Below are 14,672 nucleotides of genomic sequence, written 5' to 3'. Positions count from 1 at the left end.
AGAGAGGTGTGTAGACTAAGGCTATGACAATCTGACAAACGTCAGAATCCCATCAAGCTCACTCAGTCAAGACACCCTCTTGCCCAGAGCATCAGCAAGCTCCACAGATGCCCTTAATGTCATCCGAGCTTGCTCAGCATTATCAGCTCCATCAATGGATGAGAGATAGATATGTAGCTTCCTGGGCACGGCAGGCCTGTTTGTGCCGCTATTTCGGGTCCGGATGCCCAACTGTGGCTCTCTCGAGGGACCCTGGTACTTGACGACTATGCGCTGGGTATCAATGGATGTTGACTTTAATGCATCCCGTCAGAGGACAAAACGAGTCCCTGACGATCTTGTTGAACACTGTACGGATGACATTTTAGTAAAGCAGATACAGGGTCTTGTGGTCAGACTCTTCTCGGCCCAAATTCTTTGATCTGATGCCTCTGTGGTGCTTTGATAAAAAAATACAGCACATATCGGCACAAATCTCGGGCAGCAGAAATAATCTATGCAACGACTGTGTCTACATTACTATTGCTTTCTCTTTGATGCGTGATGCTTGGCACAGTATAGTTCAGGCTGATGATTCAGTGTTGTTGTCATCCATGCAGTTCATGTACGACGCACCGTGGCAGCATATCAGACGCTGATCCTGGGCGTTGCAATTAGTGACGTTGAGGTCCAGTAAGACCAGCTCATGATATGCAATGCACACGTGAAAGCGACAAGATGAATTGATAAGTTAATAACAATTGGATATGAAGCTCTGCGCAGCATACTGTTGTTTAGATAACATTTGCTGTTATCCAGCGGATATAGAACGATATATGGAGAGATAGATAGAAAATACCACGCCATCCCTGAGTTTCAGCCAATGTACTTATGACGTGTTATTCACCTAAGCCTAACCCCGCTATCCTCATACAGTGGCCAGCCGCCAACTCTGGATCTGCCAGCAACCAGCGGCCAGCCGTAGCCAGCCAACCACCTTGACTGCTAAGGTATATCCATGTAACCCCCACTACAGGATAGACCTCTCAGGCTCTCAGCTACATCATACCCAACTGCTCTTCAGCCCCCCAATCAGGCACGATCCCCTACCACGGCCTGCGACCCTGTGGCTCCTCCAACAAATCCCCCCGCCAGTCTCAGACTTGATTCCTTCAAAACGACGCTTGACTGTACCCGTACCGCTTTGCACTGCACTGCACCATATCGACAAAAGAGAGAAGCACGGCATTTCCTTGTCCTTCAACTACAACGTCAGCGTTCCAGTACAAAATCACCTTCGCCATGAACCCTCATCAGAAGAACAAGGTCGACGTCAAGGTAAGCTGCCCTTTGGAAGCAACCTCAAAAGACTCCAGCTCCCCTCTATTCATGACTCGATGCCCACGATAGCATGCACCCAACACCCGTCCATCCATGCCGCTCGCTCGCTACCATTTCTACACCGATATCACTTATAAGCACTCTTCGACTCTTTTGCTAACGACATGCTCCCTTGCATTATAGTCACTCACTCCCGAGGAACAGCGTCTCTTCCGTCTCTACGGCAAGCTGCCCTCCCGATCCGACCACTTCGCCAAGCATCTTAAGGACCGCAAGTATTTCGACTCGGGTGACTATGCCATGTCAAAGGCTGGCAAGGGTGACGGCGTTGATGCTGGTGCCGTTGGCTCTCAACACCCCGTCCCCGAGAACATTCCCCACCTCTCCTCCCCGGTGAACGGCTCCGGAACCAACGTCCCCAAGCACCACGGCTCCGTCCCCGGGATCCAGGCTGGCAGCCCTATCAAGGAGAGCAGCTTTCTCAAGAGCGAGACCAGTGTCGATGAGTCTCAAGGAGACGATGCCGACAAGCCCCAGGGTACAGACACTGCTTCTGCACCTGAGCCCGTTGCCGCCGGCGGCGAGGGCATCCCCATCCGAAGATAGAGAACATTCGTAATAACATGCGAAAAAACAATAAGCGGCTACAATAGGAACAACCAAATGGTCTTTTTTTTTCATCGGTTTTTTTATCATGCACAGCACGAAATGGTGGTTTGTACGAAGTCTCGTGCGTGGCTTACAGTGGACTGCGATATCAGTTTTGACGACTTACGAGGATCGCACAGTTGGCGTTTGGGAATGGGCAGACAATCTGGTTCGCACGCATAAAGGGGACATATCTCAGTCTGAAACCATCAGATAGGCTAGGTTTGATAGCGGGAGACGAGAGAAACATCACCCTCCCCGCGCAGAGTCATCATGTTCATTTGGTATTTTAACTCCCTGCTTCGTGTTCCGAAGCAGCCTTTCTATTTCCTTTTACTCTTTTCTTCATGTTCAAATGTAGTATTCCCCAGACTTTCATCATCCATTTATGGTTTCGTAGGGGTGATCAAATATACAGATAACATCTAAACTGTGTAGCTTGTAATTTAACCCTCAAGGGCCTTGGTCGCCATCTCCTTGGCACCCTCAAAGGTCTTGTTTCCACCAATGAAACCAGCCGCATGGACAAACACGCAGCCAGGAATGCCACTGATGCCGTCAAGCTCAGCATCCCGGAAACCTCTCCAAGCCTCGGGGAGTGGCTTTCGGCTCATGAAGGAGTCCTTGCTCTCGGGCACGCACTGGATGCGCCACTTGGCACCAGGCTCAGGCTTCTCGGCGTATAAAACGTAGAGAACAGAGGGGGTGCCATCCTCGAGGGTGTACAGGTGGTCCTTCCAGGGGACAGACTGTCCTTCGAGGACGAGAATACGACCTTGCTCATCGTATTGTGTGCGCTTGTTGAATGCCTCCTGGACAATGGTGCGGGCAGGTAGCCACGAAGCGGCGTAACCGTCGAGATCGCGGTCGAACTCCTGACCAATGCGGTTGCTGGCCTCGTTGAACTTGGCATCTTCAGCGGCCTGAGCCTCAACAGGGTCGGAGGGAGTAGGGTCGTTCCAATTGGGGTTCAAACGTCCAACCATGGCACCGAGACCGAAGGCGCCCTCACTGAAACGCTTCTCAAGGCCGGCAGCGGCGATGCCAGCGGGGTCGTAGACAGAGATACCATTGTCGTGGGCATCAAGGGCCTCAACGAAGTTCTCGTACAGCTTCTTGTAGATCAACTCGACATCGGGGGAATCCTCGGGCAGTCCAAGGCGCTCAGCGACGATGGCACGGCCAAAGTGCAGGAAGACCAGACCAGCACTAGAAAGCTTTGTTGGGCGGCCAGGGAAGGTGGTGGCGAAGCCTCGCTGGTGGTGATCGAAACGGCGCTTCTCAGCATCGTACTCTCCACCAACGTCAACAACGGTGTGACAGGTAGCTAGAACAGCAGGGTCGCGGGTACGGACGAGGTCGGCGTCGCGGTAGGCAGGAAGTCGACGGAGCATGTGGACGGCGAGGGCCTCATCAGCGTGGAAGTGGCCACTATGAGTACCGATGAGGGGACCGTTGCCCGAGGTCTTGACGCGCTTAGCTGCTGATTCGGTCATTGTGACAAAGAGACGGCGGTACATGTACTCTGCGTCTTGTGGTTGTATGAGAGAGAGGGAGAGGGAGAGGGAGAGTGAGAGTTAATGTGGGGGGATAAAAAAGTTGTTGCTAATGAAGTCGTAGAAACGCGGGGGGACAAAATAAGCGGTACATAATGGCACTGTACTGAAACCGACTGTTGCTAATACGAACAAGATGTATAGCAGATGACATCGATGGAGCGTTTCTTCATATTTAATTACTTTCTTTAAACTTTTCAATTGATTGACAATGGAAATAATTGCTATTCAAGACCTGGATTCTCTACTTCTCATGTTGTAGCTTTATCTGTGGCGCGTTCACTTCGGATGGGTGTAAGTAAATATGCAGCTAATTGATGCGGAATGTGTGCTCTAATCAAGCCTACGGAAATCCTCCCCGTGTACAGCGTTTAAGCCATATCCCATCCTATGTTTCAGCTTATATTGGCAGTTTAAAAGTATTATCGAATGTAGGACCCTGATATACTGGATCAAAGGTGAACCAATCATTGCAGATGAATTACACAGTCTAGATCCACTTTCAGTGTTTTGATATAAATAGGTAGGTAGGTATTATCCGATCTGATAGATATAGTTCACGCCATTAATAATGTTTACTATTATTCCTGGTTGTCCGATCTCGAAAACTATAATTGATGTATCGGTATAGTTCATGATAACTACCTAATTATTGGTGATCATATAGGTCGTACCTATATTGCCAGGTAGGTAGCTACTAAATCCCTACCTACTAAGTTTTGTTAGTTCCAAGGGAATAAGTCTCTTGGCAAAGCTCGACTTTTCCTTGAGAGCTAGGGAATTGAGCCGTTACTGACTGTTCTACTTACCAGCAACTTTTACTATTATGTAGATACTTATAGATCAACCAGGAGATATGAGCAAATGTCGATGGTCCACTATGATGAACGAAGGGACTACGGACACTATATTTGAAACAGGTTCAACTGCCGAGATGACTGATAACAAAGCTCTGTAGATCAAAACTTCATAGTAGATAGTACATAGCCTGTCCTTCTCTATACTCTGTATGCTTTGCCATTTCGTCGCATGTTCATGATGTATCAGCCAGACAAGTGCAAGATTTCTACCAACCTTGCAAGCGAGCGAGCGAATCCGATGCCCACCATCGCGTCGACATAAAACACATGGCCCAAGCAGCCATGTGGCTACTGGGCTACAGTCATTGTCAAAGCTCTGCTTCTACAACGGAAGCGAGGGGAAGAGAGGCGAACCGAGGCGAAGCATGGGCCTTATTTTTCCACTTCGGCCGCTGGCTGATAATGCACAACAACCATTACGTGTGCAATGATGGCATGCATGGACGGTTATCCCGAGTGTCATATTATGTATCTTACTCTATATATTTACATAACCAGTCCCTCATTGTTTTACATCGTGTCTCATTATGTGAGCACTAAAAAGAAAAGAAAACTAACTGAATGGCCAGCCGCCGTTCCCTCTTTTTCCCTTCTTTTTAGCAAGCAACTAAAAAGAAACCAAAAACAACACACTGGTACGCCTTAGGTATCATGCAATGCAATGCATTAAAAAAAATCAGTCTGCCGCTCGGTCCTCTCTTGTTCCACTTCTGCTCCAATGCGCTTTGTGACTTTAGAAGCCATGACTCGTCACGGATACTTTGTGCACTGATGGCCGCGGAGCTTTCCCGACAGGTTTTCAGCCCCGCCTGCAGGCGACTTTCCAGTCTTGCAGCAGCCGAGTAGGGGTTCAAGCGGCTTGGACAGATACGCAAGTGGGCTGTGAAATGGCATACGCAGTATGCGCCAACGTGTCGCCTACAGGAGCGCCCGTGCTCATGAGGAAGTTGAAGTAAGTGTGATCTAGAATAGATAATGGTGGAACAGGCCTGTGCCGATCATGCTGGTCCACCTTTACCAGAGTGCTGCTGCTATCCTGTGGAAGTATAAGTAACCTGATATCGCCCCGGAAATATCTAAACGCCATATATCCGTATATATTTTGAGAAATGTCGGATGCTTGTGCATATAAACTTGCAATCCAAAGATCAGAATTCATTATAAGATGAGTTGCTTGAGATTACGTTGAATAATCATGTCCTGGACAGAGGCCATGGTGATCTTGAGCAGATTTGTATCGGTAGCGTTGGTGAAATGGCCGTATATTTCCTTTTCGGTGTTTCGGTTCAGGGCTTTGAACTTGTCGAGGAAGTATTTGCTGGCTGCCTTGTAATCGTCCTTGGGGCCATGGTAATCGGTGAAACCGTGATTTGAGATGGGGCTCTTGGGAAGCTTTTCCTTGAAGAGGTCCATCTTGTTGAGGAACAGGATAAGTGCGGATCGGGCAAACCAGTGGGAATTGGCAATCGACTCCCAGAGCATGAGCGCCTCGTTCATTTGGTTCTACATAGCTGTTAGCATGTGATCCGTGATATTCTAAGTTTGTGGAGTACTGACCCCATCCTTGTCCTCGACCAAGCACTGGTCGTAACCACTAATTGCGACCAAGAAAAGCAGGCAGTTGACGTTCTCGAAACAGTGAATCCACTTCTTTCGCTCTGATCGCTGACCACCAACGTCGAACATACGGTAGGTTAACTGGCCGAGGTCGAAAATGGTCTCTGTGATACCAGTTGTACGTAATCGAGATCGGAGAAGATCTTGATCATCTGGGACATAGTCTTCTGCCCAGAGTCTGTCAATATCCTCAATAAAGCTTTTGAGCATGTCAGCACGTTGTTACACATGTTTCAGTTCAGCTGTGGTAGTGTAATACGTACTAGGTGAGGTTGTCGTGTAGCGCATATTCATTTCCCATTCCAATGGCCGCTCGGACACCACTGTCAACCCATAACGCCTTGACGGGCGCAAGATAATCAGCAGGCATTGGGTCGTGTGGGCTAATCTCGTGGTCGACAAGGATATGAGCCATGTATTTCTGTAGCAATTGTCAATCGCTGTGGTTGTCAAACGGACCGGTTGGGTCGCCAGCAGAAGTGGTGGTGTTCTAGCGGTCACGGCCAAAATCAAGCGGAATCGGGCTTACCTCATTGTCGGGACTGTCAAAATTAAGATCATGTTCGCCCATTGCCTCAGCAATGACCTTGAACGATTGAACAATATTGTTAAAAATCACAGGCTTCCATTCCAGTTTCTCATTTTTGGTGAATCCTTGGGAGTAGATGAGCTTCATCTGCTTGAGAACAGTAGACTTTCCAGACTCTCCAGCACCTGTTGAGCGCACGAAGCGTGTCAGTCTTGGTTCGTTTCATAGCGCGTTGTGAAGTTCCTACCTAGTAGGAGGAGCTTGACCTCCTTTGACAGTCTCTTTTCATCCTGACGGAGCTGTTTCTCGATCTCGCGGGATCTTGCAAGGCCGCGATCGCCTTTGTCTCGGTTTCCGAAGCACATTGTGTGTTGTTGAAGCGACTGGTCTAGCTGCAGCGATTGCGGGACAACAGAATAGATAGTGTCGGCTGAATGGGAACGCAAATTGAGGTCGCAAGCGCGTAATGTTATGTATACAAGGTAGTAGAGTTGAAACTGTGATGCGAGGACCAAGATTGATCAAAGTCAATGCCTCAAGCTCAGTATCGAAGGATTAGGGGACGAAGTTGCAAAGACGAGGTCGCGAAAATAGCGGGATACCCGGTCGAGTCAGGTAATTCGATGGAGGGTTCGGTCAAGATGGCGTTTGAGACAATGTCTTTATGGATCGGCAAATCCAGTAGGGCTAGTTGGGTGACGCAAGATGAGGCCAAAAAGTTCCCTATTCCCGTTGAATAGCAAACGAAAACAGAAGAAGAAGAAGAAGAAGAGCTTGCTCTCGCCGGGCGTGTTGGTTCAAGTAAAGTAAATATAAAGAGGGTGTGGGGGCAAAAGAAACGATGGCAGACAAGGACGGCACTGGACGGGATGGGTTGGGATAGGATAGGATAAAGCGAGCAAGCCAAGCGGGTTTGAGACAGGGAACTAGAGACGGGTCATTTATTAATTGTGTATTGACATTCATCTAGCATCCATGGATCGCATCCTAAACTAGCCCGCCTACCTAGGCAAGAATAGAGAAGTTACCTCACTTTCCACATCATCCCGTCATAAATCAGGTAGGTAACCCAAGACAAAGACGACAAGCATGGCAACGGCACAGTGCAACAGATATGGCAGCTTTTTCTTCCCTCGTAGTATCGGATTAGCTGCACTGCAGGGTCACTCGCAATCCTAACCTTTTGTTCTTCGTATATTTGCCTCTAGGTATCCTCGCTTTCTTTCTTTTCCCTTGGGCCTGTACAGGGCCCTGCGAGCTAAGGTTTATAACAGTGGAGTCGCCCCTTAGAGCGTAGGTACCTGTCTAGGTAGGTACTAAGGTAGGTAGGTCTACTCAACTCTTTAATGTGAGAGTGGATCTCTTGACAGGCGGAAGGAAGCTACTGCACCAATTGAAGTACCGCGTGCCGTGGCGTTCCTACCTAGAGCATAGGTACTGTCCGTTCCCGGCGATTCTATGGATGTTAAAGAGAGAAAAAACCTTCCATCTTGCCCGGGTCTGTCCCCTTCGCACCTGCCTCGGTAGGGCGCCGAGGTAATGGACTATACTTAACTCCTACCTTAGTAGGTACTTACTAAGGTAAGAGAATCAAATTGTGTCAGGAGATATACCAAATACCTTCACATTCAATGCACCATCATGGTTCGTCCTTCATGCCGTTCAAGCATTTCCTTCCAAGGTTCATCCCCGTCTCCATCAACGGACCAAGTTGCCTAAAAGCCCCTTGAAACACGAACCCTCGAGGGGACCGATGGCGGGTAGGTAATCTGGTAATGTACTCGCTATTATTCGGAACCATCAATGGGTCAATTATGTCAATCCGTGGCTCAGCACTTACACAAGGGTTCTGTTTTCTTTTTTAATTTTCTTCTTTTTTTCTTTTTTTTGCCTCCACTCTTCGATGCAATGCGACTCTGGAAGGTCATCCGCGCTTAAACGACCTCCACTCAGCTACATATGTATTGCGGAAGAAACATTGCTAACGATTACAGTTAGTATGTAGTCAACAAGGCCCCATTTAATACCACGAGGTGTGAGTGGATGCTAGCTGCGGATACCGATGCTGGTAATTGTAGCGTAGCAGTGAACCTGAAGAGCGGTACAGTAAGTGCCGTGCATGAGATGAAGCATGTTGTCAGCAGCAGTTATGTACAACTAACTGATGCATAGGAATACTCTCTACGAGCAGCACGACACAACTCCCTTGACGACTCCATCCGTGTTTGTATAATCTAGGTAGTACCCTGTCACCACCCAAGCCAGTGAATTGTCTTCTGTCTCTCTGATTGTAAATAGACTTCCATACTAATAGTCCGTGCTCCGATTGCCATGTGGTGGTGGGCTGCTGCTCTGGACACTGGATGTCAGGCTCAGACATTGACGGTATGTACGCAGCTTACCTGGCTGGGCTGAAATTGGCTGCACAGCGCTCGTCCACTGACTCGAATCGAGCTGGCTAAACCTCGCAGAACCAGTGATCGACATGTGTCAGCCCTGACATGCTTCTTACTGTATACAAGGCCGTGCTCAACTCAGGGCTCATTCTGACGACCCCTAATTGCTTACTCGTCCAAATAACACAACACACGGGCTCATGATGTTAAAGAAGATCAAGAAGCAGAACCCGAAGCAAGACGACGAACTACATCCGAAATTCCCAAAGAGAAATTCTAGTCAAATATCGACAGACTACAGAGCATCTTGGCTCGATCAGGTGTCTGGTAATTGTGGCAAACGGTGGGTCCTATTCAATAAACAAAGACCATTGACAAAGTTCCTCAGCCACCTAACCTACGTCTGTTGTCTTGTCTATTCGACGTTGGAAAAATTGGCTGTTTTTTGACTCTGTACCTGAGTCCTAGAGACGCTATTGCATCACCAGAACTATCGGTGTTTATCCATCGGGCCTGAGTCTTAAACAAAAACACCAAAGAACTATCCCATTCCCTAGCAGAGCCTGCTCGTGCTCATCTCTCACTCATCCACCTCGATCACCGCGTCATTCTTTTCATTGGCTTCCACTTCCCAGAACGTGGAAACCTGGTCAATGGCCCTTGCTCAACCTCCAGGAGTTCTTCTCTTTCATCCTGGTTAACCCACTCATTTCCGTTGACGGTTGCAGGGACTGAGGGACCACTCAACATCATATCACATCATACCACACGATGATAGGGGAACTACATAATTCTGTAACAATTCACATATCCGACGTTCATCCTGGAGTATTGTTTTCACAGCCTCAAACTCTACTAGCGAAACCACCGTCTCCAACTAGGCTAGGTACATAGAATAAGCAACAACTGGGCGTTTAGTCTGTGACTTGTCAAGACATCCCAAGAGTGTCATCAACATTAAGCCCAAACCTGCGACACATCATCTCAACCACCACCACCGCCAGAAGTACCAAAACACTACATTAGCGTGCCGCCCAAACTCATAGGTGATTCCAACATGGAATTGATCGCGCTAAAACACGGAACTTCGGAAACAATGTTTGAAGGAGGAATAGCATATTTCCGAGCCCACTACACCTGAGAACAGCTTGGTTGTTAGCACGGATATTTTCTCGGATGATGAAGATAAATTCAGACGTTCAAATCGGTCGTAAAACACCAATCTTGGCGCAGACGAGTCTCAAGCGGCAAGGGGGAAAAGCTCCCGTCTTCTCAGAAGCTCTGACCATGTTACATACAAGTTCTTTCTTACATAGTTGCAACAAAGATCAGTGACGTTTCTATTGATTGATGAATATGGGTGGACGGCAACAAAAATAGGGGCACGCACTTCTACCCTGTAAATAATTGACTTGTCGTTTAATCACAATAGGAGAAGGAGCCGCGAACAAGGATTGCTCTCGGAGAAGGAGCCGCGAACAAGGATTGCTCTCGGATCCAAGACATCCCGAAAAAAATATTTTATGAATCAATTGCTGGAACCTCTTGCATGGTGAATTTCTTCTTCAGCTGAACTGTGGTAGTATGTAACGTATGGATGGATATAGGAAAGGTTGCCTCTAGCGTCCGCCCTCGATCTACATAATTCGACGATGTTATCAACAGCAAGGACAGATCTCCCGCTCCCTGGTGGCTGACTGACTAGACCAGGGTTATCAATACTGACCATTAGACATTAATAATGAATGCATTTACGCTAATTGAGCATCTAAAAGCTCAGCTCTCACAGTCTAATACTATTCCTGGCTTGGTAGTATCCAACTCACACGAGTTCTTGTACAGATAGAGTTCACGTAACCAACTAAGTGGGAAAATCATAAAGAGAGCAAACAACTATAAAAGTTGCTGCATGCTGTTGGTTTTTTGTCTTATCATAGTTACCATTCATTGGCTGTCAGATCATGATGAAACACGATTCTTGTCATCACATACCAGTCTGAACAAAGAGGTTTGTCGTGTGGGATGAAGAACAAAGGATATGCCCAATTGGAATAATCCATGGACATACCATCCAAGCTATTATATTCGAGTTCAAGTAATGGCCACACGTGGGTTGTTTCTGCATACTTGCTGCACATATCCCTTGAGATCGATCATACTTCTAACCCACGGTTCTAGAACAATCAGGGCATGTAATGCTCCCAACGCACTAAGCTTGACGTTTTGATAGTACGAAACTTAGAGAGATTTGGTGCCATTTAGTTAAATTCTGAAACTATCGCCGTCTCTTGTCAAAAGCAGCTAATGAGTTAGCATATAATTGAAATCATAGGCTTGGTCAAATGCAGAAGCGCTTCATCAAACTAGGGGCTGTCTCGATTGGGGTGTCACTGCATGGAAAAGCTCCGTATCCGAAAGAAAGCTTCTTTACAGACAATCCTGTATTACACACATTATAACCGCCTGACACTATCCATGAAACAGGTTGAAACAAATATTGTATTGTTAGCCTTATGGCTTAAAGACAGGGACCTGGTCATCAGCCACAACGTCCGGCCCATTGTCATGCATTGATACCGGTTAATCGTGACTTCGCGCATGTTTCGGCATGTGCATTAAAGCTTGAATTCGCCGATGTCCATCTTACAACAGTTGGGTCATGCGATGAGAATCTCGTATACTAGTATAGGCTTGACAGTTGTAGCGCGTTTTGTCTACGTCGTGTGAAATATCCAAAGTCTCAAAGATAAAGTCAGCGACTGGTTATTTATATACTTCATCACAACGTGTCTAAGGCTGAGAGGCATGACCAAGTGGTATGCGGGTATCAAATGCCCATCATCAAAGTATCCAACCCACCTCCTTGGCTTGAGTCTTTGCATCAAGCAAGCCAAACCAGAACTCTATCTGAATGGAAACCCCAAAAGTTCAACGCCGCAGTCATGCTGTTATCCTAAAAGTCATTCTCGCTCTGGAGCTGGATCCGCTATCGATACATTCGTCTAAATCAATGATATCATCAAGGTTTCCACCGAAGCCTTGTGTCAACGCCAATGAAGCAACCTAAGACTGAGCTGGCAACATCTTGTCTAATACCAAGTGTTTTTGGGGTCAAGGTTGTAGAGAATTTTGCAACTCTGCTTCTGGCACATCTTCCCACGATCTAGCGTCTTGAACACGGGTCCATCAGGGCCAGTGACGTAGTGATACTGGCCAAAGAAACGCCACTGACGAGGATCAGCGAGGGAATATACTTCGTCGCCCCAATGTCCGCGATAATGGAACCAGGAGGTCGGTGCATGAGGATTTGAGGCTGCGGGAACAAGGCTCAGAGGTTCCTCCGTATCGTCTGGCTCGTGGCCGCCTTCCTTTGCGTAATCGTAGTGATATGCGTAGTTGTTGAGAGATGGATCCCACAAAGGTCCCTTATCTGTAACATCCTTGAGGAGTTTGAAGGGGAGAATATAAGGATGTTTGCCTGGTAGAGCATACATTGCATGCGATCCAACGGCGGAATAGATGACGGGTCGTTCTCCGCGCTTCTCAACAGCCTCAAAAGCATATGCTTGCCCACCCTCGTGTTCTGAAAAGAACACACCTCGGGGAATGCCGTGCTCGAAGCGCACCATGCAATGCTCCCAGTCTCCCACATGGTTGCCAAAACGAATCCCCAAAACGGTTTGGCCAAGGTTGTATGAATAGAAGAAGAACCAGAAGGCGTCAACAATACCATATCCTTTATCAACAACAACCAGTACGGCTGGAGCTGCCGAGTAACCATTTTGGTCTGGCTTGTGGCCATAAGATTCTGAGCGACGACCGTTTTGGAATTTGCGATGTCTGGGATCCGAAATCTTGTGTATAGGACGGTCCTTGCCGACATCATACCAAGTGCTAGGCTCTCGAGACTCCGGTTGTCCTTGAGGGTTTCCTATCGGAATTCTGGTGTCCTGCTCTCCATTGTGATCATCTGGGAACGGTTTGGGAACATTGTAATGACTGTGTAGCCAATTGGGTCGGGACTCAACATCGTCGTCGCTTCGGAGAGTAATGTTGCCGGAGTATTTGTTTAGTTGGTGCAAATTGTGAAGGGTCCATTTCTCAGTAGAGTTAATAAGCTCATCGCCGGCATATGCTGTCATGTGTTCGACGTGCTGGCGGATATCTGAAGGCCAAAACTCCTCCCCAGAATACAAATGAACCAAAGGCGCATGCTTAGTAACATAATCGGGGATGTCGCGGAGAATCCGGCGACGCTGATTTGTGTTGCGCTTATGATCTTGACGTGGAATATCCTCTGGCTCCCAAGCTAGAGAACGGCGCTTCAAATCCCCCCATTCAGGCTCCTCATCGTCATTGTTCCCACGAGTAGCAGGGTCACTGCGCAAGTGGTGCAGTCCGCACAAGCTCATCCAGCGACAAGCTTGTCGGTCCAGAAAGTATGGGCTGCTATTGACCCAGCGACGGTCTCTTTCTCGTCTCTCTGGGCCTTTATCTGTTGGGTCTAGTACTCGAGGGAGTAGCCATGCGCCAAACGAGACAAGCAGCACAAAAGCCAGCAATATGGAGAAGCGGCGTAACCAAATCATGGCTATTGCGACGACAAACTCATATGATGTGGGATTTGTAGGAATTGAGAAAGATGGAGTATTTAGTTTTCGATAGCGATAGCGACAGCGACAGCGACAGCGACAGGGCGGAAGCGGTCGGAGTATGAGTATCGATCATACAGCCAGGAAGAAGGGTCTAAGTCAGGATAGGCCGGCTATACAGGCGTCACGAATGAAAAAGAGCGAAGGGAGTCGCTACCGCTGGCAGCATGTCGTTGAATGTTATGGAGAAAGAAATGAATGAATGAAAGAAAGAAAGAAAGAAGAAAAAGCCTTTGACTAAGTCGATAGAAGAAAAGAAGCGTGCGCAATAGTCATGGCCGTTGATCGACAAGGGTACGGATAGATTGGCGGAGTTCGCGGTGACTGGTTGAGGCGAGACGTAGGTACCTACAGGTAGGTACCTAGGTAGGTAGGTACTGGAGGGAGAGGCGAGGCGAGATGCAGGTACTTGACCTTTTTGGCAACGGAACGGGCTGTAAACTTACGCCCAGAACAGGTCTTGGGTGTGTACCTGACAGGACTATTTCCTGTTTCTTTGTTGCCTATAAGATGCCCGCCTATCACCACCTAGATACCAAGATTAATTCTCAACAGGTGTCGAGTACGAATACGTACAAATTTTGCATTGAATCTGGGGCAATGACATCCATAGACGTCCCATGCGGAGGTTTCTTGCTTAGGCAATTAGAACATGACCCTCAAGTGCCGATAGATGACTTACTCAGACATCCATACAATGGCAAGCCACAGGTCAAACTCACTTCCGGATTCAGAGCAGCGTTACATGGACAGGTACAGTACCTTTTCAAATGCAACCAAAGACCTCGAACCTCATGCCCATGTGCTTGCTTCCTGTAGAGAATGTTTTAGCGTGCCTGAAGACCCATCTCAAGAACTAACAGGTTTCCCCTCTTGTCCTACCCGGAGCCTCCATCCAAGAATCCCAGCATTGCTACAACCCTGCAATAGGCCGACTGGTTAGTTAGACCATAGTGTCAGAAATATACGCAAATCCGTATTAAACCCTATCCAAGACAAAGTTGCAGGGATTTGGCAATGCTGAGCTTGCGATCCCGAGTACGATGCTTCTATTCTTTTCAAACGACCATATGTATCTGGCTTAGTACCTGTTC

The 14,672-nt window shown here is 47.8% G+C and overlaps 4 protein-coding genes across 4 annotated transcripts; 1 reads left to right on the top strand and 3 right to left on the bottom strand.

Moving 5' to 3' along the window:
* Window positions 1-1,281: 1,281 nt before the first annotated feature.
* On the top strand, window positions 1,282-1,926 carry FPOAC1_003067 (uncharacterized protein; the record flags this gene model as incomplete). The annotated part of the gene is made up of 2 exons (XM_044847639.1): window positions 1,282-1,317; window positions 1,504-1,926. 2 exons carry the CDS (start codon window positions 1,282-1,284, stop codon window positions 1,924-1,926), a joined length of 459 nt encoding a protein of 152 aa, XP_044713555.1.
* A 488-nt stretch (window positions 1,927-2,414) lies between these two features.
* Window positions 2,415-3,464, bottom strand: FPOAC1_003066 (uncharacterized protein; the record flags this gene model as incomplete). The annotated part of the gene is made up of 1 exon (XM_044847638.1): window positions 2,415-3,464. One exon carries the CDS (start codon window positions 3,462-3,464, stop codon window positions 2,415-2,417), a length of 1,050 nt encoding a protein of 349 aa, XP_044713554.1.
* Window positions 3,465-5,542: 2,078 nt separating this feature from the next.
* Window positions 5,543-6,895, bottom strand: GNA2 (G-Protein alpha subunit; the record flags this gene model as incomplete). Its single annotated transcript, XM_044847637.1, has 5 exons — window positions 5,543-5,887; window positions 5,942-6,200; window positions 6,265-6,422; window positions 6,531-6,715; window positions 6,778-6,895. 5 exons carry the CDS (start codon window positions 6,893-6,895, stop codon window positions 5,543-5,545), a joined length of 1,065 nt encoding a protein of 354 aa, XP_044713553.1.
* Window positions 6,896-12,015: 5,120 nt separating this feature from the next.
* Window positions 12,016-13,338, bottom strand: FPOAC1_003064 (uncharacterized protein; the record flags this gene model as incomplete). The annotated part of the gene is made up of 1 exon (XM_044847636.1): window positions 12,016-13,338. The coding sequence occupies one exon, from the start codon at window positions 13,336-13,338 to the stop codon at window positions 12,016-12,018; it is 1,323 nt and encodes a 440-aa protein (XP_044713552.1).
* Between the last annotated feature and the right edge of the window lie 1,334 nt (window positions 13,339-14,672).

Source organism: Fusarium poae, chromosome 1 (assembly GCF_019609905.1).
Source record: "Fusarium poae strain DAOMC 252244 chromosome 1, whole genome shotgun sequence".
NCBI classification, from domain to species: Eukaryota; Fungi; Ascomycota; class Sordariomycetes; order Hypocreales; family Nectriaceae; genus Fusarium; species Fusarium poae.
The sequence above is the reverse complement of the archived record's forward strand: the minus strand, read 5'-3'. Positions and strand labels throughout refer to the sequence as shown.